Source organism: Falco naumanni, chromosome 13 (assembly GCF_017639655.2).
Source record: "Falco naumanni isolate bFalNau1 chromosome 13, bFalNau1.pat, whole genome shotgun sequence".
In the NCBI taxonomy this organism is placed as follows: Eukaryota; Metazoa; Chordata; class Aves; order Falconiformes; family Falconidae; genus Falco; species Falco naumanni.
In genome coordinates, this window is record NC_054066.1 from 28,773,574 (window position 1) to 28,800,775 (window position 27,202).

The window sequence follows — 27,202 nt, forward strand, 5'->3', positions numbered from 1 at the left end:
CGGGGTGGCGGGCGGCGGCCGGGCCGGTGTGCGGCCTCTCCTCGGCGGCGGGGTCCGCTCCCGCCTCGCGCCGCACGGCCCCGGGCTGCCGCCGGAGACATGTCGCCTGCCATCGCGGCCAAGGAGGGCGGCCGGCAGCGCCGGGCCGGGAGCCAGCACCACTGCCTGGACCTGAGGGGTGAAGTGCCGCCCGCCCTGGCGCTCTGCGGGGACGGGCTGCCGGGCGGCGAGGCCGAGGCGCTGCTGCCGCCGCCCGAGGCGGGCTCCCGGGGGGCGCGGGACTGTCGGGCAGAGCTGGGCAGCATCCTGCTGCTGCTGGTGCTGTACGTGCTGCAGGGCATCCCGCTGGGCCTGGCGGGCAGCGTCCCCCTCATCCTGCAGAGCAGGAGTGCCAGCTACACCGACCAGGCCTTCTTCAGCTTCGTCTTCTGGCCCTTCAGCCTCAAGCTGCTCTGGGCCCCCCTGGTAGACGCCGTCTACCTGCGGGGCTTTGGCCGCCGCAAGTCCTGGCTGGTGCCCACGCAGTACGTCCTGGGGGTCTTCATGATCTACATGTCCACCCAGGTGGACCTGCTGCTGGGCGATGGGGAGGGCCGGGGCCCCGACGTGGTGGCTCTTACTGTGACTTTCTTCCTCTTTGAGTTCCTGGCGGCAACGCAGGACATTGCGGTGGACGGCTGGGCCCTGACCATGTTGTCCAGGGAGAATGTGGGCTACGCTTCCACCTGCAACTCCGTGGGCCAGACGGCCGGCTACTTCTTGGGCAACGTCCTTTTCCTGGCCCTCGAGTCGGCCTCCTTCTGCAACAAGTACCTGCGGTTCCAGCCCCAGCCCCAAGGGATTGTTACCCTCTCAGGTACTGCCTGGGTACCGCCGGCCTGTGCGCGCTGATGCTGGGATGGGGATTCTTCTTCCCTGAGCCTGGACCGAAGCTCCATTCAAGAGCAAGCGGTGGTTTGGCGCTGTGAACTGAGCAGGTCTGGTTTGTCCCCTGCCTGTGAGAAAGCACAGCCTTCCTGGAGGCTGGCGGAGTCTGCTGCTACATGCACTGAACTTCAGGCTTCTCTGGGCTTGAGAGTGTGGGAAACCTGCATTGTCATTATATTGGCTGATCTAAGCACTTTAGAGAGAATTTCCCCTCACCTCCCTCCAGTTTAATGACCATGAAATAGATTGTTGTTAAAAAAATACCCAAACAAACAAAGCTTTGCCTCTTTTTAAGAAGGCGTTTTAAGAATATCTCCTTTTGGGAGGAAGGAAAGGGGAAATAGAAAAAAAGCTTACTTTTCCAAGGTGGTATTGTTCACTGAAGTAGAGGTGACAAATCTTCAGGTGGACCACTTTGCCTGTTTCTGAAGGAAGGCCTTATTTTCGTAAACAAAGGGGGATTTGGTTTTCTCTTTAATGAATTAAATGCAGTCTGGTCATCCAACCGTATCTGTTACTGTATGAATGTGGTGTTTGGTGATTTTGGGGTTTTTAGGTTTGATTTTGGTGGTGGGTGGTTTGGTGTGGTTTTTTTTCCAGAAAGTTTATATGCGGTGGTTGATGTTAGGCTTATTATCTAGAAGAGACTTAAAATGCACGTTTTGGTTGCAAGGCTGAGTTTAGCCAGCTCAGCTTATGGGAGGACAGGAAAAACTGGTACCACTTCTGGCTGCAGTCTCAAGGTGACCATGGCTGGCAATAAAGACTGAATTCTCATGGGTTTAGTTTCTTTTCCCTCTCTTACGTAGATTGTTCTGCCTATATCATCTACGAGAAAAGGTATGCCAAAACTGAGTTGAATTGTTGTTTAAAGGCTGGTTTTCACTTTCTGTCCTATACCAATGTTGTTAAACCAGAATATCGGTTGCCAAGACTGCTGTACTTATGCAGCTATCACAATTGCTTACTAGTCTTCCTCTTTCCTTCCTGTTGATAACCCTGTGTCAAGTCTATATGTTAGACAGTGCAGAGTGGTCCTCGAAGTAACCTTTGTTTATTGCTTTCTTTTGTTTTCCCTTACTGTGTAGATCGTCAGTGCTGGTGTGTCTCTTCCCTCTTGCTGCAGCGGCACACTGACATCTTTTACTGCTGATGCAACTTGCAAATGACTAGTGTAATTAAGAGAGCTTGGTTTGTCTATACTTACCTCCACTGTCCAGGGTTTTTTTTTTTTTTTTTTTTTTTTTTTTCTTTGTATTGTTTGTATAAATGGGTTCCTTACTATTACAAGGGTGCTGTCCCTGAAAAAAAAAGTATGTCCCAAAACCAACGCAACCTGTTTTAACTTGTCCTGGAGTACTAACCTGGGCAGAGTAAGAAAAGCAAATAACTGACACTATAGTTGCAGGAGATATTGGAGGTTTTTTTGGGGGGTGGTGAAACTGGCTGCAAGAAATGTCTGTTCCCTTGTTCATGTGACTGTGTGCCACAAATTGCTGTGTCCACATTTCTCTTGAAGCAGCTGTAGAGCTGGTGGACTGTAAACCAGCTCACTGACACGAGGAGAGTGATTCTCCAGTCCTAGCACTGGTTGTAACGGGGCTCATGTTGAGCCGGTTCAGGCAGTTACAGCAGCAGAAAACTTTGAAAAGGTGAATAGTTTTCTGCCAGTTTGCTTTCTGAACGCGTCTGTCATGGGCTGAGTGCCAGTGCTAGGGAAGGAACAAGTCAACGCTTCGTGATCCCGAGTCAGCTTTAAGTGGCTGAGAAGCAACAGCATTAGCCGTTCTCATTAACTATGGGAAATAATATGAACAAATGTAAAACCATTCAGCAAAACAAATGCTGTGTTATGTTGTTTCAGGGTCATTTCTAGAGGAGAGAATGAGAAATAAATTTCATTTGACGTATTGTTTGTGCTAGCGTGTATATGAGTTTAGCACTTGGCTGCTCAAATGACCTTTTTTTATAATTTTTTTATTATTATTATTTTAAAGGAGGGACAGGGGGTGAATCTTACTGGCTGGGTTTTTTGATTCCTGTCCAATTTCCCAAGCAATCACAGGAATGCCTCTTCGGCATGAAGGAAGAGAGGTAAAGTGCGAGCACAGGAAGAAGGTGCCCCTTCAAGGCAGTTCAAATTTACCTGGGCCAGTGACTGTGGAGCGCCCTTTTTCCTGGGATATGTGTAGCTGTAGAATTACTTAAAGCTGTTGTGACAAAACGCGTGTACCCCCATGCACGCTTTGTGGATGGTTATTTGCCAACCTGGTCCATCCCTGATCTAGGTAAAAAAAACTTGCTTTGCCCCAACACAGTAGTTTTTGTTAGTAACAGGATAGAAGCAGAGACAAAATAGGGATGGGGGGAGGCAGCAGTGGTGGCACCAGGAATTTTGTGCTAGAAATTCCTTGTGTAAACTATCATTTCAAAGTTGTTTTGCTTGTAGCCTGTTAGTGGGCTTTGTTTGAAAGGAAGTATACTTTATATTTGTGCAAACAGCCTACAACCACAAAACCATATTTTTTTTTTTAATCTGGAATATTATATATGGCTTTTATTATTTTTGGTTTTGCTTTGTTGCCAATCCAGCCATTGCACTGCTGTACTGCAGCTGACAGAGCTGACCTGATCAAGAGTATTCATGCGATGATGTTGAAAGCTATTTCTATTCCCGTCCTTGCGCTGCAGTGATAGTGCTTAGTGCTATTATTAGAGTACCACTCCTGTATGTCTTTTGTAGACAGTAGCTGTGATTATCTTGACTTTGAAAATTTACTTTTTACTTAAAAGTACATGTTCAGGGTACCTTTTTTTTAGCAGGGGAGAGAGCAATCTGACAGCATTGATTATGAGATCTTCCTTACTTTAGAAGAGGGAGAAGTAGCTGCTGTGGAAGCAGCAGCAAATGGTTTGAAATGCCTTTTTTTTTTTTTAAACTGAGAACAGTAGGCTTTACCTAAAGTAGTCTTTCTGTGTTTTCTTCCATGCTTCTTGGGCTTGCTCTCTTCCTGTGTGTAAGCAGCAGCTAATAATTGACTAAACCTTTGCACCGTCTTTGCCCTTTCACCAGCCCTTGCAGCTTACTTTCAAGTCACCGTGAGGCTTCTGCAGTTGGTTGTGACCAGGAAAATAAAAGGCTGCTTCTGTTTTAGCCTTTGCATGTTGCTGAGTCCTTTCTTGCCCCTTTCATAAAGGTAGAAGATAAGATTATCTTAGATTAATCCATTCACTAACTCGAAAAGTACTTGCCGTAAAATATGGTTGATTTTTACTATTGCTGCCTTCAAACACACAATTTAGGAAATATTACATTGCTTAAAATAGAGCACTTAAAAGTTGGCAAGTGTAATATCAACTTAAAACAGACATATCTGACTTTACAACTGTGTAAGAACTTTCATCAGAACATCTTTACACTCACAAGCGTAAATCTTTGTTTTCTTCTGATGGTGGATAGATATTATAGGGGGAGTATAGAGCTGAGGGACAGAATAGTTATGTAGCAACACGGTAAATCAGCTGGAGAGTTGTGAATGACTTCCTCTGAAGTTTTCCCCATCTTTTAACTATTAAATGGTTTTTCCTCCTTTATTAGCTTTTAGAGGTTGTATTTGTAATCCTTCAAAATTTGTATTTCTGTTTCTCCTCCAATGTGCTCGCTGTGATAGTAATACTGAGAACACCAAGGAAGTGACCCGGTTTGCTGCTGCTGTTCTGTCTCAGATCTCAAGCAAACATGTCATTACAGAGTGAGGGGCAGCGAAGAGCTGCGTCAGTCACTGTGTGTAGCTGTGTATGTGGTTTGCTTTTGTTCCTTGTTTTTAGGAGGATCAGTGAGTAATGGTTTTATTCATTTTTTTATTATTATGTTGATATTTTTGCAAAATAACTGCATTTTAGATACTCAGTGACTTGTTAATTTAGTGTTGATGATTGCTGCTAGAAAAAACTTTTTATTTTATTTTATTTTTCCCCTCCAGATTTCCTGTTTTTCTGGGGAGCTGTCTTTTTAATTACTACTACGCTGGTTGCCCTTTTGAAAAAGGAAAATAAGGAACTAATACCAATAAAAGAAGAAACAAAAGGCATCACTGATACATACAGGCTGCTATTCTCAATAATCAAGATGCCAGCAGTTCTTACTTTCTGTCTCTTGATTCTCACAGCAAAGGTAAGTAAATATATACATCAATTGTTAGATGCTGATGACGCTGGAGTCTGAAAGGTTACAGAGTCCCTGTATTTGCAACAGTTCTTAGCTTTCCTAGTTCTTGTCATCAGAGTTTGGAATTTTCAAATGAAATTTGAAACAGAATGTTTTATGTCATCATGCTAACCAGGGTTGTACAAGAGAAAACATTTGTTTGAGCTTTTGTGTTTACCCAAGCATTAAAGAGAAGCTTGAGTACAATCTAGTATTAATTTGTTTTAAGACATTTTTAAATAATTAGGCTGCTTTTGCAGTCTGCAGTTAAAAGGACAGAAAACATTTCTTTGAACCTGTATATTATTCCTAGAATCTGCAACTCTGTACAAACTGGGTTTTCATGGCTTCTTGCTGGCCGTTGTGGGTACCAACAGCAGTTACAGCTTGGACGTGAATATGATTGCTATGTTTGATGCTCTTGGTATAGTTTTGGCACTGAAGACAGTAGGAGCGTGCAAGTGTAGAATGTGTCTCAAAACTTATTTGGAAATCAAATCAGAGACAGGAGCGACTTGTACTCTATCAGTTTCTCAGCTTACTTAATACTGAGTAAACTGAATTTCTAGCCAAACTATCACTCATCACTCAGTTTATTTTGTCTAACATTGCAGGTTGGATTTTCAGCAGCAGATGCTGTAACAGGACTCAAATTGGTGGAAGAGGGAGTCCCAAAAGAGCACTTAGCTCTGCTAGCAGTTCCAATGGTTCCTTTACAGATAATACTGCCTCTGATTATCAGCAAGTACACAGCAGGCCCCCAGCCACTCAACACATTTTACAAAGCTATGCCTTTCAGGTAAAAACAAATCTCATTTTATAGAAACGTAGTAATTTATGTATTCAGATGAGTATTGGATTTCTCGTGTAACCATAACTTCCAGATACAAGGAAGTATGTCATAATTTTCATCTTAAATTGAACACTCTGTCTTGTGCCCTGAAGATGATTCATGCAGTGTCACGGGCGAGAAAGCAGAACAGGAGGTGTTTTCAAGGCACGTATACAACAGCGTTAGAGCAGTACTGCCCTGCTCTTATTCAGTGTCAATAGTTCCTTACTCGTGAATCGTGCTGACTAGATCTGGGACTCTCTGTAAAATTCTGTGTGCTTCCCAGTGTAAGAGTGGCAGAACACATGGACAAGTCATTTGGTGCATCTGCTGGATGTATGTTTTACTGAGGTAACTGGAAGTAAAAGAAGCTAAGGTAGGCTGATGCAGACAAGGAGACATTTCATTTCTGTGTTAATTGTTTTGTACAGGAGTTTGCTTATAGAATACAAAACCAATGAATCCAGCAAATTATGTAATGCTGTTACTCAGTAAATCGTGTAACATGTCTGTAACACTCATTACTTTAACATGTTCTTAGGCAACTATGTATGTTTTCTCCAAATAAAAAACAGTAGATCTTGCTCCAGCTGAATATAGGTGGATATCTTCTGCGTTGCTTTCTAAAGTAAATTTCTGTGTGAAGGGGCAGGGGAGAACACTACTGTAGATCTGGCAGTGAATTGTGTTTATATGGAAGACAGAATTGTTTAGGTGTAAAATGTTTACAATTTGAGTGCTTGTCAGATATTTAATACCTAATTCTAAGATAGAAATATTTGTACTTATTTAGAGATAAACTATTTTTATGTAGTCTATATGTATAAATGTTCAATAGTTGCTTTGTATCAAGGAAACACATGGGAGGAATTACTTGAATTATGAATTATCTTATTCCTCCAGATTACTGCTTGGTCTGGAATTTGCTTTTTTGGTATGGTGGACTCCTAAAGTAAAACATGAAGGAGGATTTCCTGTCTACTACTACGTTGTAGTACTGTTGAGTTATGCTTTACATCAGGTAACGTGCACTTGTGTGGGAAGGGGAGGGGGATGGGGGAGGGGTATTCCATATCGATCAACTAGAGGACTATAAATGCCATTTTCTGCTTTTTAGTTACACTGGAATTCCTCTAAGTCTGACCTGTGCTGTATGGCTCTATTTGCTTTTGATACTCTTGCCAATATTATTTTGCCCTCTTCCATGTGCTCCATTGGACATCTTCAGTGGTGTTAGTTTTAGTTGACCAGATCTTTTGTTTCCCAGATGTGTTTTTGTCCACAAACAGAAAAGATCAAAAGTGTGGTGGAGTTGGGAGAAATGCCAGCATTCGACTGAGTTTCATAGGCATGATGATGATCATGCGTATTGTGCAGATCCATAAAGTTATGTGATCCTGGTCCTAGAAAACATACTTTATTGAATGTTTTTGGAGGAGCTTCATAACGGATCTGATCCAAAGGCCTGGAAAACAAATGCCTGATACAGACTGGGCTTTGGACCAGATTGAAAATGTATGCAGAGCCTTAAGAGTATATTTCTAAAAGCAAAAGTGTTATTTTTATATGCTATTTTAGCTGGCCTTATACTTCAGTTTGATTACTTGAGTCATTCCTCTGTGTGTGAGGCTGGGTCCATTTCAGCATGACTTGAGATAAGTGGCAAGGCTACTTCTTGGAATTAGCAGAGAGGCAGACTGCAGAAGTAATTTATCTCTTGTGCCATTTTAAGCTGTTGAGATTATTTTGTAGTCAAGGTTGCTAACTTCAAGTGATCTCTTAGAACAGTTTTTATGGTGGGGGTTTTAGCTGTCATTGTCTGTAACTGCGGAGGCCTTACAGCACTGTGGGTTTTCTTACCTCTTCTGTAGATTACGCTGTATAGCATGTATGTTGCAATAATGGCTTTCAACGCCAAAGTCAGTGATCCACTGATTGGAGGGACCTACATGACGCTCCTAAATACTGTGTCAAATCTGGGAGGGAACTGGCCTTCCACCGTTGCGCTCTGGCTTGTGGACCCGCTCACGGTGAAAGAGTGTGCAGGGGCCCAGGAACAGACCTGTGGAACTACGGTTGCTGCAGAAGTAAGTGTCGGAGGCTGTGAAGGTCTCTGTTCAAATATTTCTTGATGAAATTGCTTCTTTTAGTATTTTTTCACCTTTGAAAACCTTCATAGTGCATAGCTTGTGCTTGAAAATTCCCACCAATTGAGCTGATTTTCCTGTCTGACAAAATTCACTCTGGTTTTATCTGTACACTCTTACTAACTAACATCTTACCACAGATTTGCAGTTGCAGTGTAGTTGTCCATTCGTTTCTGGGCTGGGGTGAAAAGCTGATGGTAGAAGCAGTAGACTGGTGCCACATTCTCTGCTGTGTAAGGAGGCTGTAGGTGCATTTTTGAGAGTTAACCTTGCTGAGTTCAGAGTTGTGTAGTTAGGCGTGCTGTTCTTGGCAGTGTGTCTGTCCCCCAAGTCCTTTAATTTTTGTGGTAGGTTTCTGTTCCTTCTGCATTTTTGGAGGCTTTCTATCTGGATACCTTGATACTTTCTCCTGTGATGCTGCTTTCTCTCTCTGTCATTGATCTTCACTTTCCATATGAAACTGAGCAGTGTGACTGGCTGCCTTCCCAGTTCTGGGGAGCCCTGTGAAAGGGAACAAAGAACATGCTGTGCTACTGCACACAGATCAAACGGCAGTACGCAAAGCTGCCTGGAAAGCAAGGTTCCAAATTCAGCTCCTCATGAGCGAATTAGAAACTTTAATGTGACTCTTTGGAAGGGTGGAAATGTTTTGGGGTTTTTTTGTTGGGACTTTTTTTCCATACTCATGACTGAGATTTATTTCGTTGATGAATGCCAGGACTCTTTAGGATGTGGAGACCGTCTAAATAAACTAAGTGTTTTAGGAGTCAAATATGAGTTGTTTGAACTGGAGTTGCAGTTGTTACTAGTTGCAGAGGGGAAACCACTTTTGCAGTGTGTGCTTTTTCAGCCTGTCTCTCATTGCATTGCCACTAATTAGGTTCCCTGTGCCTGGGCCTCTACCGAGCCTAAGTCCTTCCTCCTTCACCTTGCTTCTCTTTTTCTCACATCCTCCCAGCTGGTAATGTTCCAGTACCATTCCTTTCTTATTCCTGATCTGATCTTGACACATCTCAGAATAATGAAAATGCTGGCAGAACCTCAACTCAGAGGATTGATTTATCTTGGAATTATAGCAGTATTGATAGCGGAACAATAGCAGAAATTATAGAGTGCTATGCTCTTACCCTTTAAATGCTGGAGATTTTGTCTTCCAGTTCTGCGATTAAAAAACATCCCGAGCATGTTTTTCCCAAACATATGCAGCATTTTGTACTGCCCATTTGTAGATTCAGTGTGGTGAGATGCAAGAGTGTAACTTCTTTAGAAGCAGTTTGGATGTCTAGAGAAAAAATAAATATCTTTTTTTCATGGTAGGAAGAACAGCAATTGCACCTTCAGGCCCGCATGAGACAGCTGGACAGTTTCCCTTTTTAGAGTTAGCCCCTTGGGCCAGTGCTCCATTTCCCATATGTTTTATAACATTTCTGTTACTTCTCACACTGACTGTAAGCTCAAAAGCCTCTCTTACTAACTCCATAAGAAACAAGGAAGAGTAAAATATATTTAATCATAACCAAAAGCAAGTAAAAAACAGTGGGTATCTAATCCCTGCTTTCTAAAAGGTCTGTGTGTCTCTCTCCCAGAGAATAGTTGATGCATTGACTTCTGCTTCTCTGTTTCAGCTCTGCACAAAAGCTGGTGGTTCTTGTGTTACTACCTTGGATGGTTACTATGTGGAATCGGTCATCTGTGTCATTCTGGGATTTGGCTGGTGGTTCCTACTTGGGCCAAAATTTAAAAAGCTGCAGGATGAAGGACAGTCTTCGTGGAAGTGCAAGAGGACCAATTGATGCAGTTTAAATATTGGACGGACTAGCAAGGTCATTTTAGTTTTATTACAAAGACGTATCCCATAATCAATAAACAGGAATATAGGTATTTTTAAATGCCACATCACTGAGAAAATGGGTGGCTGAGGCGGTGGTATGTTTGTATGTGATACCACTTGCACTCCCAATATGAAAATGTTAAGTTGGGAAAGTAATTGATTAAAAAATGGCACCTATGTACTACATACATATCCCCGAGCTCTAGCTTCAGAGTCATGGCTGCTGGTATAACCAATGTCTGAATTTCCATATAGTGACTATGGAAAAGCTCATTGTGCCATGTCTGTCTACACAGCAGCGTTGTCGGCTAAGTTCCAACCCTTTATTTTCAAACAGAAATGATCTGACATGGGGAATTGACCCGGGGAAGGATGTCAAAGGCATTTTGACTTGTAAGTTAAACATGTTGTGCTACAGAATTCCTTGTGGGAAGAGAAATGTGAAATGTCTGTGGGCTTTGTTTCTTCTCACTTTCTGAACTGTAACCACACATCAAAGGATGAAATGTTTCAGAAATTCTTTTAAATGTATTTTCTGGCTTTTATAAGCTTTAAAGATTTATAAGAAAATATTTTTATAAACAAATTACATTTAATTTATTTCTGCTGTTTCAAAGCATTTTGATTTCCATTCAAGGTACTTTCTTGTCGAAAAAAATGCTGTCAGGTAGGACTTCAGTAACGCACAATACTCTAAGCCTTGAGTCCTGAAGATGCAAACTGGGTAGTGTAGCAGCTAGCAGACAAAAAACAGGCTTCCAAAGGCATGCAGGCCTTCGGAGGGCGGTTTTTATTTTGAGGGAATGAATTGATAGTGTTGGTTCCTCTATGTAACTGTAACGTGAGCATTTGTTTTCAAAGTCAGTGGAAGAAAAGGTGACTGTTCCCACCTAGGGGTAAGAAAAGATGATCAGTGCCTTTGAAAGTGATTTGGTGATGACAAACTTGCCAAATTCCCAGTGAGTCAGCATACTACTTGCTGCCACATAAATCAAACAAGCGAAATCCTGCGGTAGAGCTGCTATAGACATTTACTACTGATGCTGTGTAGTGGAAACATTCCCTTGGCATTTATCAAAAATTACTTCCCTCCTGAGTGCCTTAGTGACATACAGCAAGCGCACTGTATGCCTAGAGAGAGGGCACTTGGACATTGTTGGGTGTATATGGTACATCATTATTAAAAAAGAAGTCTATTAAAATTCTCTTTGAAAGGTACGTGATTTTCTTTTCCATTCTGTGTTTCTTGCCTTGTCAATATTTGAAGTACTGCATCCTGAACTTGGTGTTCCAAGCTCCAGAGGGCATTGTGGATCTTTGTTACTGTATGTTTCAGGGAAAAAGGTAAACCTGTACCAACTTTGACTGACTGAAGGGGTCGTATGGGTGTGTGTGAAATGTCTACATGAGGAGAGGATTAAGAAGGTGACTGGAAGAGGACAGTGTGACCAAGTGCCTCCCTGGGCACTGAAGCCTGTTCCTCGGTCTCTTCCCCTCTCCTTCCTCAGTGACACCCTTAGCAGTTGGGGAAAGCCAGACCCTGAGCTGTACCTCTCCCCTGCTGCGGCCTGCTGTCCACCAACAGCATATTCTCACAGTTGGCTTCAAGTACAGCACAACCAGTCAAGCTAAATAAGATCACATTGTTTTTACTTCCCAAAATAAAAATCTTCCAATTTCACCTCTACATGAGCACAAAAAGAATATATAAGAATATATGCGAGATTTGTAGTTGAAGGGGGGTGCATCTTTCAGTCCTAGCCAGATACCTCCATGGGATTAACTCTGTACAAGGCACTTCAGTTCTGTGTTTTTACTGGAATAATGAGCCACTTGCTTTAACCCCATCTTGGCTAGAGATGTTTATGTTTACGTTTTCTGACTTTGAGGAAAAACTTTTCAGGTGCAGAATACGGTGGGTTAATTTGTAGGTGTTTTAGAGTTGGCTTTTACTTTGCAATTTTTTTCACTATTTCTGAAGATGCCAGTGAAACTTGTTATTAATAAAGACAGGTTGAGGATTGCTTGTCAGTATATTGGATGATCTTCACAACATCAAAATTAAACATAAACTTTAAATCAGTAGTAATGTATGTGAAATGTGACCTAAATTAAACAACTGCCTCCTGTTTCAAACTGGAGAAATAATGGATGGATTAGGTTTTCTTTAATCTGTGTTGCTGTTTTGTAACACAAGTCAGAAATACTACTGCAGTACCAGTGGCTTAGCAAGCTGCTGAAAAGAACCAGTAACTTTTCTTGGTTATTGGTCTCACTACTTGTTTTTTCCCAACCCTCTTTTAAAGTGAGGATTTTTATTTTCTTAAAGACTAGAACTACCATAGTCTTTAAGATATTGAACATAAAATATTAAATAAAACTTTTGAAAAAAGGCAAGAAGAAAGAAGCAACCCAACTTCTTCCTTGAGAACCTCATATTAAAATGGAACTGTAGAAGGTGGGTGGCACTGCGTCCTGGGGAGGTTTTGTGGTCCTGCGTGGCCTGAGCGGGCCCAGGGGGGTCAGATGCGTTTTGTCTGCAGCAAAAGGGAAATGGCAGAAATTGGGTTTTTGTAGGTAAAGGGTTTGTCCTGGTTTAAATTTCTTAGCAGGATCATTGTGAAGTGAGACAGGTCCCAGGGGAGAGGGTGCAGCAGGATGGGGAGGAGAGGTAGGGAATGGCTCTCCCCTTTGGCACCCGTTAGACACAGCCTTGTAGTTTCCGTGCAGGAAAGCCATCATAGTCTGCGCTCGTGAGTGTAATTTGTTATTGTTTCCCAAGACTTCCTTAAGAGGCAAATACTGGTGCTCCAAAATTCAACCCTGCAATTCCAGTGCCCAGAGAGAGTGCATATAAAGCAAAGTGTAAGGTCTGACAAGGCAGGATTTTGCACCCACTGCTGTGGCCCCGCGTGGAAATGGCTGACGATCAAACCTGCTGGTCCTGCGTCCTGTGAACTATCAGCGCACCGTCGCAACATCTGACGGTTCTTGGTTTTTTACAGTATCAACCCTATGTTTTGTCTTTGTTATGGACACTGAAGTATCTGCCAGTGCCGATTACCAACAGTTCTTTGTTTTCTGTGAAGCTGTCTTGTTTGTGCCCTCTGGGCACTGGCAGTGTGGTTACAGGTGTGATGAGCGCTGTTCTGAACAGGCTGATGGCAGAGGGTGTTTGGGTGCTCTTTGATCCAGTAGCAGGGCAGCGAGGAGAGCTGTGTCACTGGTGGAGTGGGAAATCAGAGCTCCCTGCCGCAGCGGACGGAGCAGCTCCGGGTTTGCAGGCAGCAATACTGTCTGACTCTTGAACCCCCCACTCTCTGTGAGGCAATGCTATTTATTTTTTAGCATTTTACTGCCAACTGCTACAACTTGTATGTTGGGTATGTTTTCTAAATTGTCATTTAGCTACAAGTGACGCTTTTGCTAAAAACAAGGGTTTACACTATTTCTATATTTATTAAAATGTTTGCATTTAGTAAATAAAGTAAAACTAACAACTATGCTGCTGTCTTTGAGAAAAGGTACAGGGGTGCTATTTGCTTGTCCAACTTATCCCATAGGTGGTAATTTAAGAATTGTCTGAACTTTTGATAAAAAGTTTTGATTCAAGCATGGCTTTCGCCAGCTTGGGTTACCGATTCCCAACTCGACCTGTGCTTTTCCAGAAATCCCGAGTTGTGACCGTTACCGATACCGTCTCCCGTACGGCCTGTTCGTTAGAAACCCAGCGTGGGGTTGAGCTGGACGGCTTGTGTAAGCACAAACGCGGTTTGACACCGCTGGCGGCTGATTCCTTACACTTTCCGTTGGAGACCGGGATGGGGCGGCCGGCCCGAGCGCTTTGGCGGCAGTTACGGAGGGCTCTTGGGTTTGCCCCAAGGGAGGGGAAAGAACCAACAGCGGCGAGCGCGGAACGTGCCGGGACGGTGGTTTCCTCCTAACGGGGCGCCTGCGGCCGCGCTGCGCGGGCAGGGCGGGCTGCGCCGCCGCCGCTCGCAGGGGGCAGCGGGGGGTCCCGCCCCTTGCCCCGCCCCCAATCCCCGCGCCCCGCCCCCGGCGGCCATGGCGGAGCGGCGGAGCGGGGTGGCCGAAGGCCTGGGCCGCCTCTCCGAGTGGGCGGACGGGCACCTCAGCCTCCTGCGGGTAACGGGGCGGCGGGGCCGGGGGATGGGGGGGACGCGGCGCGGCTAAGCCCCGCTGAGCCCCGCTTTCCTCTGCCCGCAGAGCCTGAGCGCCGGGATGGCGGTGGCCGGGGTGCTGGTGCTGGCCCGCAGCGTCCGGCTGGTGAGTGCGGCGGCGCTGGGGGGGGGCAGCTGGCCCCAGCGGGGCTCCGCGGCCGGGCTGTGGCATCTTCCTCGGCCCCGTTCTCGTTTCTTAACTTAGAAGCTGCTTCGTACCGGTACGGGCCCCGGGCCCTCCCGCCGTGCGGGCCGAGGCGCCGCCAGTGGCGGTGAAGCCGCAGCAGGGCCGGGCCCCCCCGCCCTGTCCCCGGGCCGCCCGGGGCACCGCGGCGTTTGGGGGGGTTTAGCAGAACCCTGAGCTTTGCCCCGCCGCGGGGCGGCTCCGGTGTCACCGCGGGCTCCGGGGTCGCTCCACAGCCCCGGGTCGGCCCTGCCACCTGCTTCCCGCTGCTGGGGGGGCTGTCGTTACCGCCGCCGTCCCCCCGCACAGCTCCAGCTGCGCTCTGCTGGGAGAGAGCATCTGCATCGAGTTTTTACTTTAAAATCTTACCAGAAAGCCTGAACCACAGATGTTAACCAGCAGTCTTTATTTGTTGTTGCTCTTTTTAGTTTTTTTTTTTGTTGTTGGGTTGGGTTGGTTGGTTTGTTTGTTTGTTGGGGGCTTTTTGTTGTTTTGGGGTTTGGTTTTGTTTTAAGGCGAGGGTTTGTGAATGAGCTAACCTGTTGGAGCTTCCCGTGCAAATGAGATCAGACTTGAACAACTTCAGTTTGTAAAAACCTTCGGCCTTCCTGCCTGCAAGCTCCTCATTTGCTGTATTCCTAGTGGGAGTCCTTACAGACTGAAAATGGCAAGATTTACTGAATAAATAAATTTGAGTTTAGTTGTGGTGGTTTGGGTTTTTTGTTTCCCCTGAGGGCTGGCGTGGCACTGCAGTTGATGGGTGATGTCATGTAAGCAGATGGGAGCTTTTCAGAGCTGTGTAGAAGTAGGTCAATGTTCTACAAAAAGCTTCGTAAGGTGAGACCTCTGGGCGTTTGTGCCTCCAGTAGCGGGTGTCGGGCAGCGCTGGTGCCTGTCCTGCCCCTGCACCCCCTGAGCCAGCGGCTGCTGTGCTCCGGTGCTGATGGCCGAGCCTTTGCTTAGTTGTAACCGGCCCCTTTGAACCCTCCCACTAACCAACGGCAATAGTGTCGAATTCAATCTTCTTGTGATGTTTTCAAAGGTGTACACCTGCTTTTGTCTCTCTCCTCTTTTACTCCCTTACCAAAGGCTGTGTTGTTTCTGTCCTCCCTGCTCTGCCTTTGTTTTCAGCGTGTCTGTTCTTTGCTAGTGTCTTTAAACACATCTTGGCTTCCTTTTGCCTTTATTCTAGCACTATTCAGGCCACTTCTGTAACACTCTTTTTGTGGTGAATCATGTGAACTTCAATATTCATTGCTGAAAAAATATCAGTTTCTCTTCTCTCTCTAAACCTTGCTTTCATGCCCACCCCTAACGTTGCAAGTCCTGTAAAATGGAAGATCGTGAAAGGCTGGCATGTAATGGCTTCTGCAACTGATTACTATTTAAAATATTTATCTATACTTGTCTGTGCTGTCTAATAATAGAGCTGTAATTTGCCAAACTATTTTAAGAAGAAGTTTTTTAAAACTGGCTTGTTCTTCTTTCCATCAATAGACAACAAAGTTTACAAGTGCTTTGGATATACCTGTGGAGTTTGTAGAAAAGAATGTGAAATTGCGAGGAAAAATACATCACATAACTGAGAAAGGCCTGGAAGTTGAACATATTCCCATTAGCATTCCTTTCATTACGTGGATACAGAGAAAATGTAAGTAAAGCAATGTGAAGAGCAAGGGTAGAAATGAAACATCATCCTCCTCGGTGCAGCTACGCAGAGAACAGGGTGGTGGCAGGCTTGGGAGGAAGGGCTGAGGTACAGTTCTGGCTCTTTACAGGTGGGAGACTGGGGAATAAAAAGACTGGAAGGAGACCTGTAAAATGAACTCACCAGTACAATGTTTGTATTAATGAGCATCATTATTGTGGTATTTTTCTGGCAGTAAAAGCTAGCACGCATACGGTTCATTTGCTTGCATAGTTCATCTCATTCCTGGCAAAAAGACTTTTGGGGTTACACTTTTATTTAGAGATGATGAACTGACAGCTACATATACAAACCCATTTTTACTGATAGTTTTTCTGTGACTTTGCAAAAGCTCTCCATCAAGTCTGAGAGCCACACACTTGCTTGGCAAATACCTGCAGGCACTAATGCTTCTTGGTTTTTCTAACCCTTTAGATAAAATGATAGTAACTGACAATGAAAGCAGTTCTTTCTATTTGTATGCAAAATAAAACCAACTAGCTTAAACCACTTCCACAATCTTGAGTTATTTTTTTTTACTGGAGGAGAGATGAGACCAAATTCTGTTTGCAAATAAGCAATGCTTTGGGGAACTAAAATGGATTTTATTTTTTTTTTTTTAGGCCCATGGGAATAAATTCATTACCAACAGCCCAGGAGCTGGCAAAGCATGACATTTCCTTTGCTGCAAGTAGTAACAAAGTTTTCTCTCTAATCAGGGCAATCCAAAGGTCTTCTGCTGGTAAGACTTGCTGGAGTGGAGTTGGCTCCAAGTGGCATGGCCTGGTTACAGCAAGAGTTAAAACCCAAACAAGTGATATGGTTCCAACTTCTGGGAAGGGAGAACTTGGCGCTTGAGTGCCTTGTTTTAGTAAATAAGGTAAATATAATAACAAAAAATGGCTTTTATCTGCAGTTCTGAGTTCCACTGTAGTTAGGCAATTCAGTTATCTCAGTATATGTAAGGAATATTATTACTTGTAATTTATCTGCCTTGATTTGAATTTTAAATGTTGTTTGTAAATCTGATTTCAAGACCAGTGTTTTTGCACACTGATCATGACATGAGTGTATTTCTCTGCCAGATAGGCTATATTGTGTAGTTCTGATTAGCCTCACATTTAGTCTATTGAATGTTCTCACAAATGTCTTGCATTAGTATTAGGTTTTAAAAGTCAGATGGATTCCTCTTTAACTTTTAACACTTTCTGCCAGAGCGTAGATTTAGCCATAGGTAAAGTTTGTATCTCAGAGGGAGCTGATGTGAAAAAATAAGTAAAACTGTTTTAAAGGTGAAGGGAATACCACATTTATTATGCCTTTTTATAGGGTCGATTTCTCAGCGTGTGCTTAAATGAAGAGATATTGAAGCAAGGGCTTGGCAAAACAGCACGTATTGAGGGACTGCAGCATGATTCCCGCCTGTACTGGGAACTTCATAAAAGACTCCTTCGAGCAGAGTTAAAGGCCTTGAAGAAAAATAAAGGAATATGGAAAGAAGAAAGCTACTCTGAAAAAATTAAAGAACATATAAGCAGCAATAAATTTGTACAGACATTGAAACAATTTGTGAGCTGGTTAAGAAGGTTTATTTAAAGTTTAAAAGGGAGACTTGTGTGGAGGAATGCCAGTTACCTGTGTTAATGTGCTTTATGTAAAGTTTATGGTAAAAAAACCAGTGCTATAATGTTGAAGGGTCCCTGTCTTGAACAGAAACCTCATAGTTCCTTAATGCCTTATTATAACCCAGATGGGATTGAAATTTAGTGGTTATATAGGCCACAAATCCAAATGTTCTGAAGGTGAACTTTTCCAACAATAACATCTTAAATTAGTTGTCCAGTTTTCCACCTATTAAATACCTACACATCTGTGTTAACCACAGTGAAGGCAGTCGATAGTCAGGTTTCTAAGAGGTGCGGAGTGTCATTCCACAGTGTAGGGCCGTAAATGCTTCTCTGTTACTTGTCATTACAATGTAGCCCACATTGGTTCAAAACCTCTATTTCAGACCTTTACAAAGCTTGTGGTAAGTGTTTACACAGGAGCATTTTGTTTGAATTCTATCCTTACACTACTTTTGTGTATAATTTGTGTTTTGAAAATCTTTCATCTTGAATAATGGGTTGCATTGTTACCAATATAAAAGGTAATTTGTTACAGCTGATCCTAAAAAGCCAATAAGGTCATAACAACTGAAGTTTCTCGGGGGAAAAAAGATACCACTTGGTGTATCAAGGAATGTAAATATGTCAGTAATCCAAAATTTTAGAAGACAACATCCACTTGAAGAGGAAAAAAACTATTTTTTTCTGATGGCTCTATAAATATCTAAAATTCTATGAAAATAAAACTTTAACATGGAATTTGAGAAGTTAGACCATACTGTGCTAAGAACTTAAATTCTTGTTTTATTTTTGAACCATTTGTTAAGTATATCAGTGTATTATTAATTTTGTAAATATTTTCAGAGCAAAGATTGAATTTTTTACGTTCGTTGTTACATGTTTTATATGCCAAGCACTTGACCTTTGTTTAACCTCCTGCAATCCCATTATTTATTTAAAGTGAAGTGGTTTACAGATTTTCTTTCTTTCTGTGTGACTCCTTGCCGAGGAAATACTAAGGAGAAGAGTGTGGTACAAAAAAAATCTTAATAGCTGAGCACTGCTTGTCTGACAATTAGTTGCTATGTCATTGTTTTTGCTGCTGACTTCAGAGCAAAATTGTGAATCCTGAGATCCTAAAAAAAAGCAGCTTTTCCTTGCGTAAGAATAGATGGTAGTGCACAGTGAGCATCTAGCCATGAAGTACCTGCTGTGCAGATCTCAGCGTTGGAGACTAACATGGGAGGCAGGGGAAGCAGCAATTTGGGCAGAGACAGACTTCAACGGCAGCTGGAGACCAGGTATTTGTTCCTGTTTGGGGGGAGGGGGGAAGAACAGTGAGGCATCTGGTTTTATGCATTATACACGATGCATAAATTGGACCAACTGCTGCTGTGGTACTTGGACATAAAAGTCATACAGATGATCAGGGATTTGGGATCGGCTGTAGCATCCTCCAAAGCAAAACTAAAAGTTGACTTTTAACGCCAAACTACAAATGCGGTCTCAGCAATAATACACTTCTTTGAGGGGTTATAGGTGTTCCTGTTCCTATACCTGGCAAATAGAAAAAGCTTTCCCAAACTGGTCATAACTGTACAGTTATGATTGTTTTTTTCTACCAAGACTTCCTACCTTCACTTTATAAATGAGTCATAGAAGGATTTATCACAAAAATCCACTGTAAAACTGAGAGAAAAATCTGAGGACGCCACATGCTACATTTCTAGCAAACAGAGGTGAGGTGTGGGTGAATGTGAACCACCTTTGTTCCCTCACAGTCTTGCCTCTTTTTACCCTTGATGAAGTTCAGAAAAGCCCTAGAGACTTTTCTAAACTACAGCAATTGCTGTGTCCTTTCCATTAGGTTGTGGCTTAAGAAGGCCTTCCTTTTGGTCTGAACTAAATTTTTAAAGTTCCCTGTATTGGTGGTAGTGAGGTAGCCTAAATGAAATGGTTTTGGAAGGAAGTATGGAGTGGGATATCCAAATCTTTGGATTCAGGCCTCTGATCTCTTTTTGTGTTTGTTGCACAAGACAAGAAGTTTTGGTGATGTGCCCTTACTACAGTTCTTGGCCAGAATACAGAGGAAGCAGCTTCATGTATGGGATTGATGCTGTAATGGACACTAGTCTCACAGAGGGTAGCCGAGTGGTGCAGGGTTTGCAATTGCAGTGACAAATGATTTTGTGAGAATCAGCTTCTGTAATTGTTTATTAATGCTGTTTTCCTTACCATCCAGGGCTTAGCTGTTTAAAAAAACCCAACAACACACCCTCCCCCCTCAAAAAAAAGCACAGTTTTTTTCAAAGCCGTGCTTTCCATCTGTGCAAGGCTTGAGAGGTTGCAGATCTCATCTCTGTGGGAGGCCTGTCTATTGAAAGAGCGGTAACAGGAGTAGAAACAAATAGCTCTGCAGAGCTGAGGAACTGACTGGGAGAAGCAGCACTTTTCTCCATCACATTAAAATACCCCACGCTGCCTCTGAGCAACACCATCCCATTCCTTTAGCCACAGCAGCAACGCGCTGTGGAGTATTTCCAGGCGGAGGATGCAGTTCTTTCGTGACTGGGAATAAGGTCAGGAATTAAACTGCTTAACTCTCGTGCCTTTACCGCTGCAACTCTGAATATGTGAGCGGTACAACATCTTCGAAAGATCACAGGGAGTGAAAGCAGAGGCCTCCTGATGGCTCGCTAAGGGAGCTATCTCCAGCATGGCACAGGCGTTTTATTGCCGGTGCGGCACGTAAGGCAAATGGTTGTCATAAACATTGACCAGCCCCCCGGAGCCCACCCGAGGGCGGCGGGCGCGGCTTGGCGCCCCTGCCCCGCAGGCTGGCTGAGCGGGCCGGCCCTGCGCGGGGGGCGGCGGGGGCGTCCCCTGCCCGCGGCCCGGACCCGGGGGAGGCAGCGGCCACCCTCCTCGGGTTACCGCCCTGCTCGCTGCGGTACCCGCTCGCTTCTCAGCCGGCCGCAGCCCCCTCGGCCACCCACGGGACCACCGGGTATGAAGTTACCGTTTCGAGAGCCGAGTTTTAGACTCCCCCTCCTCTAGGAGAGGGCGCGCTCCCTCACGCCAGGACCGCCGGCGGCCATCGCCACGCTGTCCGTCAGAGAAACCAGCGCTGTGTAAGTACCGGCTACCGCTTCCCTGCCGCCGGCCGAGGCAGGCGAACAGCCCTTGGAGTGCATCGTTAATTTGTAAAGGGGGAAAAAAAAATATGTCAAACCCGACGGTCCTCCTGCCGCGGGGCGCGCCGGCCTGCTCCGCCCGCCCGCGGGGCCGTGAGGGAGGCGCTGCCGCCCCGCCCCGCGGCAGGTGCGGCGGTTCCCGCCGGCCCGGGGCGCCCTGAGGCGACGGGCCGGTGCCGCGCGTCTCCTTGGTACCCGCCGCCGACGGGACCGAGGTGGGTGAGCCCGGGGGGCCGCCTCGCTCTCTCAGTTCCCGCTGGGGCGCGGCCCCGGCTCGGGCAGCTCTGAGAGTCCCGCCGTGGGGAGGGTCTACCGGGACGGTTAGGGACAGGGCCCCTCGGCGGCGCCCCGCCGGCTCGGAGCGGACACACAATGGAGCAGGTTGAATGGGAGCGGGCGCAGGGCCGCAGCAACACCGGGGCTGGATCGTCGGCTTCAGCCGCCGCCGCCGCTCCGCCGGCGGGGGAGCGCGCTCCGCTCCGGCCGCGCCGCTGCTCCAGGTTTCCCCTGCGCTCCCCGCCGGAGGGCGGGCCGGGGCGGGGCGGGGCGGGCGGCAGCGCCGTGCGTTTGAACGGGAGAGCAGGTTGCGGCGGCGGGACCGAGCCGAGCCCGGTGCTTCGTAGTGAGTGAGTGAGTAAGTAAGTGAGTGCGGGCCACGGACGGGACGGGCCGCGCCACGGGCGGCACTCGCGGTGCGGCTCCCCTCAGGCCGGGGGGGGCTCCCCTCAGGCGGGGCCGGGGCTGGGCGGTGGAACGGGGCTGTCCCCGGCCCTCTGGGAGCCTCCGCTGGGCTTTCGTTGTGGGAGTTAACGCTGGGGTTTCCCGGGATCTGCAGCCGCAAGTTGAGGGTTTACAAAGTGTAACTTTTATTTTTTTCCTTCCCCCCCGCCTCCCGCCCTCCCGCCCCCGGATAAAATGTTTCTCTGGTCGGTGAGGCACTCGGCATCTCAGGGCACGCTGCTACACTCGCTTTATAAAGAAACCGCGGCCGTTCCTTCCCCTGGCACGGTCTGTCCTTGTTGGTTAAATAATGAATCATGCTGGACAAACTTCCAGTCGTCTTTGGGCGCTTTGCCCCCTCTCGGGGGTAAACCGGACCGTTGCCATGTGGCGTGGGAGGTTCTGCTGTAAGGTTGTGCCAGTCCAGGCGCAGCACTGCTGGGTAACCAGCTGAAACCGGAGAGAAGTGCAGCCGTTTGGCCTGCCTTAAGCGTGGGCCAGACCCGGTTAAATGAGGCTGAACAAGATCCTGACCCCCCGCGAGGAGCCGGGTGCCACCATGAGAGCCTGCCCGCAGGGTGAAGCGCTGACCGAGCATGCTTGGCCCTGACCCTGGAAGGCGCTGGAATAGGTGCGAGGTGAGAACCCGAGTGGATTGAGTCGTTCCTAAAAACACCTTGTTTGAGGGCTGATCATCTACTCCATAATTCATTAAAAAAAAAAAAATAATACAATGAGCTGGGAATTATACTCTGTGCCTGTCTTGTTGTAATTAAGCAACTGTATAATTCTGGGAACTTCAACTCTAGCTGACTGGAAAGTGTTTTTAGAAGAAGTGTTATTAGATTCCAGGGAGAAAGATATAAGCCTTATCTGATGAACTAGTCATAGGCTCTTTGTTTAAAGTGTGCTTTAACTCCTGAGTTGTAAAGCACAATGTTTGCCTGTTTTCAGTTGACTCTCCTGATTTACTTGTCCTTGGGAATTCTGACCCACATGTTACGAAACTTGGAGGCAGCAGGGGAAAACGTTAGGTGTCTGTTGTTCTGAAATATGAAAGAATAATTGCACGTAACATTACTGAAAAGACAGGATTCAACTGTTCAACGAGACACCTAAGTTAAAGATAACGCGGTGTATAGCAAGAAAATGTGGACTTTTGGGGGGAGGTGAGACAATAATGCATGTATACTGTTAAAAACCTTCCTGTTTCTTTAAAGGTTAGCTCCCTGTAATAAGTTTGAGAACACTACTTTTTTTTTTTTTTTTTTTAAACTCTGAAGGATACTTTTTCTAGGTTTAAAAATGCTAGTAGGCTGTTCCAGAAAACATGTTAAGTTTTATCAGTTCAAGATACATGATTTGTGGACAAACGATCTGAGTGGTTGCAGACGCTTTCTGGTTTTATGCTACCTATTGTCTATAAAAATGGGGATCAGCTGGTGGTTTTGGATCAAGTGGTGCACAACTCATTATTTTAACAATACTGGCTCAGCTTGGGAGGTTGCCTAGGGAATTGATTTAATGCTCCTGTCCTTTCACCCTTTGAGGCGGGTGTCCCATGATGACTTTGATCAAAATTGCCAGTATTTGTAAAGGAGAATAAAATTTTCACTCCATAAAATCAAAGGAGAGGCCACCTGCTATTAAAAGATCCCAGTTTTGCATGACTTGATTTGTAATGAAAACACTGTCAAGAAACGCCTGTGGCAGTAAAACAGTTTTATGAGCATCAAGATACAACGAAAATTAGTCTCCTATTCAATATTTAGCTGCCTTTTATTTCTGGGAAAGGCTTTAACACTGAAGCTGTGTATTTCTGTTGGCTTTACACAGTGATCTTTTTGTAAATACAATGGTTTTCCTTTAACGAAATCTGAATAAGGTTTTTCTTTTTTTAAGGTGTCACCCAAGATCCAACTGAATTTAAATTGATAACCTAGATGGCAAAGCCAGGGCTATGGGTACACAGGGTGGTGTGGTGATGGTGGACTTTTTTGTTTTGTTTCACAGGGGTGTGTGTTGTGTTTTGTTTCCTTTGCGTTCTTTAATAAGCTTAAAAAGGTCTGAATGTTAAAAAAATAACAAAAGCACTTCAAATTCGGAAAGCAGAGGTCTGTTTCCAGGTCTGCTAGAGACCTCCTGTGTTACTTTCAACAGGACAGTTTTTTTCTGCCTGTGTCTTCAGAGGAGGTAAGGCTGACATGCATAATTGCCTTGTAGGGTCTTGCAGAAACCTATGTTATTAATACTTCAGATTTACTTGAATGTGTTGAAATGAAGGTGCTTTAGAAACACTATTATTACAACATTTTCCCCTTGGCATAGCAGGATGCACAGCATGTTCTAAGCAATCGTTGTGGCTGTTGTACTGGAAGGGTGTTAAAGCCACTAACCAGCAAAGTGTGGTACCCTTGGGTGATGGAGCAGGGCTGAACAACGACCCAGAGATTAGTTGGTTTGAACCACTGAGCCTGGACTGTGTTAGGAATAAATCTGTCTTTGTTTCTAAGTTCATAATCAAAAGGTGCTTCCACTGGAGGTCGGCCAATGTTCCTGCAGGCTGATCTAATGGTCAGGAGGGAGGTGTGTGTACTCTCTTTTGTTTGGGTTTGTTTTGTTTTGGTGGGTTTTTTTCTTTCTTGTTTACTTTAGGAAACTGGAGTTGTTTTCTGTAACAAAGGTGGCTTTCTTCTTCCAATCTCCATGGACATGGAGGGCATTGTCATTACTCCAGAGATCTGAGCTTGCCCTCTGCTTTCCTGACTTACAGAGCCTTTTGCTGATCATCTGGCATTACAGAATCACAGAATGGTCAGGGTTGGAAAGCACCTCTGGAGATCCATCTAGTCCAACCTCTGCTAAAGCAGGCTCTCCTAGAGCAGGTTGCACAGGTTTTCATTGGGTTTTGAATGTCTTCAGAGGAGATTCCAGAACCCTCCTGGGCGGCCTTTTCTAGTGCTGTGTCACCCTCAAAATGAAAAAGTTTTTCCTCATATTCGGATGGAGCTTCCTGTGCTGCAGTTTGTGCCCGTTGCCCTTTGTCCCGTCACTGGGCGCTGCAGAAAAGAGCCTGGCCCTGTCCTCTTGGCACTCGTTTTCAAGTCATTTGCATGCGTTGGTGAGATCCCCTCTCAGCCTTCTCCAGGCTAAACAGGCCCAGCTCCCTCAGCCTTTCCTCCATAAAGGAGATGTTCCAGCCCCTTCGTCATCTTTGTAGCCTCCACTGGACCTTCTCCAGTAGCTCCCTGTCTCTCTTGAACTGGGGAGCCCAGAAACTCCAGACATGGCCTCACCAGGGCAGAGTAGAGGGGGAGGATCACCTCCCTTGACCTGCTGCCCACGCTTCTCACGCACCCCAGGAAGGGGTAGAAGGACTATCTAGTTGTACCTGGGTAGCTGAGGGTGATGTGGAGCAGGCATTTGAGAGATGGAAAGGCAGGTTGGCAGATCCAGAATGTGAGGAAATATCTGCACCTGCAGGTAGGCACTTACTAAGGTTCCCACAGGGGCAGTGGGAGTGCAGAAGAGTGCAAGGGAGAGATGGGCAGAGCTGCTGACAGCAGTTTGGAAGCAGATGCCTGTTGCAGTGCTAGAAAAAGCCAGGGACCTGATGCTGGGGATGCAGCATACCCCTGCGGAGGCTCGGGTCCACCGGTGAGCAGTGCAAAACCGCTCCATGGACGTTTGGCTGTGTGTATTAGAGCAGTGTATCATTCTTGGCGAGAGATGTCTGTGTGAGTCTCTTCAGTTTGAAATAATTCAAGGTTGCTTGCAAGAAATTTCAAGTAGAGACAAGCTGTTGTGTAAAGCAGTCCATGCTCCATTACAGGCTTGAGTTATTGGAACTGACTTAAAGTTCAGGTCCCCATGCACACGGAGCATGACCAAGCATGTCACTGAGATGGAGTACGGGATGTGTCGATTGTAACTGCATAGGTCTAAATTGGGCATTACTGAGCCTCCTGTCAATGGGTTTCCCATATTCTTTGCTTAGTCTTAGTTCCAGCCGTGGGTGATTGGCACATTGGTTGGTAGTGTCCCCCCAAGAACAAGATGGAAGAATTACCAATTATATCAATTGATGACAAACACGAAGGGTTCTGTGGTATGTAATGTTTGTTCTTTGGGGGACTGTGTGTCAGTTGGTAAGTAGCCAAATGTACAAGATGCAGATCATCTGTGTACATGGCTGGCTGTGTTGGCCAGAGTCCTTTCCAAGCATCTTATTTTTAATTTTGTATTTTACTACATGGTTTGAATTATTCTATGCTACAGCAGAGCAACATCCAGGGTTTTGTAGGTTATAGCAATAGCTACGAGTTCAGCAATAGCTGCTTCAGCTATTTAAACAGGCAGTGCTGCCATTTCAAGGAATAGGGTCTCATATATTATCAGTATGTCTGAAAATGACTTGTCCAAATTATCAAGTATTTATTCCTAGTGAGAGACAGATACTCTCAGGCATGATCTGGTGTGCTGCGTACTGTCTGCCTTTTACAGAGTATGTTTCTGTTGATCTATCAAGGTAAAGAAGGTCCTTCTTAAAGCCATGGAATGACCTACTGAAGAGAAATGTTTATTTTAATGTCTAGAAAGAGAATTATTGTTTTCTAAAATCATGGTAAGTAGGAACAAGGTAAGCTTGCACTTTGTGTTCATTATCATGACATCATGTCTTTAAAGCATTGTTTTGCTGTTGGGAAAAGGTCTTAAAGTCTGTGTCAGGTATTTTCAGAAAGTCTTAAAGATGTGTTATTAGCAGCTGTTCAGTGAATTTCTCGCTCTGTTGAATTTCTGTGAGAACATCTACTCCCTTCCTTCGTCTTTGATGTTTCACAGTCCAGGCACCATGGCAAAGCAGTGTTAACCAGAGCTTCAGCTAAAAGCAGTGCTGCACGTGTTTTTGGGAGACCAGTGGTCTCCCTCTGCCAACACTCTCAATAGTTCAGCCTAGTCAGCATCAGCGCCATTGGACTGAGTGCTGTGAATGGGAGTTTATTTTCTTGACCCCATGCCTTAGTGTAATTCTTTGTCTGTGGAAATTTATCATCTCCAGCATGGGAGGTAAAGTTGGATATTCCCCTCCTCCCCCCGGCCTTGTTCCAGTTTTTACCTGGAGATTGAGGCATGAGCTAGGAATCTCTGGGAGTTTGTGAACTGCCTCTGAGGTTAATCGTTTCCCCTGACTTCGGGACTGTTCATGTTGGGATTGATGGTTCTTGGAGCTGACAGTTCTGTGCTTGCTGTGTGTTCCTCTGCCTACTTTGAAGTGGGTGGTGGTGTTTACAGAAGAAATACGAGAAAACATTAAAAAATCTCAGAGCATAATAGAATCTGAAGAAGTGTTGTTGATGATACAATAAAAAACCCCAATCATTGCCAATGTGGTAAAGTGTGTTCTCTCTCGGTAGATTAAAATCTCCAGCATAGAAAGACGCTCGCATTTGACATACAGAGATTGAAAACCTCTGGCAGCAAAACCAAAAAATTATTTGGATTAGTGAATTGATGTACAGAGAGCTGGCAAAAGCACCAGAAGGGTGTGCGGAGTACTGGAAAGTTGTGTAAGAAAAACATTAATGTACACTTGCTCATATTTATTAGTTCCGTGTCTGGTGGGATAACTGTTGTACTGAACACAGGGTGTGCTGAAGCTGCATCTGCTGAGCGATAGAGGCAGCA

General features: G+C 45.1%; 3 protein-coding genes across 7 annotated transcripts in view; all 3 read left to right on the forward strand.

The window, feature by feature from the left end:
* The first annotated feature begins 2 nt into the window (after window positions 1-2).
* SLC33A1 (solute carrier family 33 member 1) lies at window positions 3-11,162 on the forward strand. 3 transcript variants are annotated; one of them, XM_040613439.1, is made up of 6 exons: window positions 3-856; window positions 4,911-5,101; window positions 5,749-5,933; window positions 6,870-6,987; window positions 7,838-8,053; window positions 9,739-11,162. In XM_040613439.1, the coding sequence occupies exons 1-6, from the start codon at window positions 100-102 to the stop codon at window positions 9,904-9,906; spliced, it is 1,635 nt and encodes a 544-aa protein (XP_040469373.1). In that variant the 5' UTR covers window positions 3-99; the 3' UTR covers window positions 9,907-11,162. The 3 variants fall into 3 exon arrangements, with proteins under 3 accessions (XP_040469373.1, XP_040469374.1, XP_040469375.1); XM_040613440.1 differs by having other exon boundaries at window positions 5,854-5,933; XM_040613441.1 differs by lacking the exons at window positions 4,911-5,101; window positions 6,870-6,987.
* Window positions 11,163-13,984: 2,822 nt separating this feature from the next.
* Window positions 13,985-18,578, forward strand: C13H3orf33 (chromosome 13 C3orf33 homolog). The gene is made up of 5 exons (XM_040613663.1): window positions 13,985-14,090; window positions 14,172-14,231; window positions 15,807-15,960; window positions 16,716-16,876; window positions 17,326-18,578. The coding sequence occupies exons 1-5, from the start codon at window positions 14,010-14,012 to the stop codon at window positions 17,590-17,592; spliced, it is 723 nt and encodes a 240-aa protein (XP_040469597.1). The 5' UTR covers window positions 13,985-14,009; the 3' UTR covers window positions 17,593-18,578.
* Window positions 18,579-21,355: 2,777 nt separating this feature from the next.
* The window catches only part of PLCH1 (phospholipase C eta 1), an 85,595-nt gene continuing 79,748 nt past the window's right edge, over window positions 21,356-27,202 (forward strand). Inside the window, exon 1 of one of the 3 annotated variants that reach the window (XM_040613390.1) lies at window positions 21,356-21,427. The gene's annotated coding sequence lies outside the window, so the exon portion shown is untranslated. The remainder of the gene's footprint in view (window positions 21,428-27,202) is intronic. The other 2 variants (XM_040613393.1, XM_040613389.1) reach the window with 2 other exon arrangements.

What these genes read in the sequence shown, in the direction of transcription:
- SLC33A1 (XM_040613439.1), top strand. Translation starts at nt 100, where the DNA reads ATGTCGCCTGCCATCGCGGCCAAGGAGGGCGGCCGGCAGCGCCGGGCC. An exon ending in TACAAAGCTATGCCTTTCAG is followed by an intron (nt 5,934 to 6,869) that starts GTAAAAACAAAT and finishes TTATTCCTCCAG; the next exon opens with ATTACTGCTTGGTCTGGAAT. An exon ending in TGAGTTATGCTTTACATCAG is followed by an intron (nt 6,988 to 7,837) that starts GTAACGTGCACT and finishes CCTCTTCTGTAG; the next exon opens with ATTACGCTGTATAGCATGTA.
- C13H3orf33 (XM_040613663.1), top strand. Translation starts at nt 14,010, where the DNA reads ATGGCGGAGCGGCGGAGCGGGGTGGCCGAAGGCCTGGGCCGCCTCTCC. An exon ending in TGGCCCGCAGCGTCCGGCTG is followed by an intron (nt 14,232 to 15,806) that starts GTGAGTGCGGCG and finishes TTCCATCAATAG; the next exon opens with ACAACAAAGTTTACAAGTGC. An exon ending in TACGTGGATACAGAGAAAAT is followed by an intron (nt 15,961 to 16,715) that starts GTAAGTAAAGCA and finishes CTCTCTAATCAG; the next exon opens with GGCAATCCAAAGGTCTTCTG.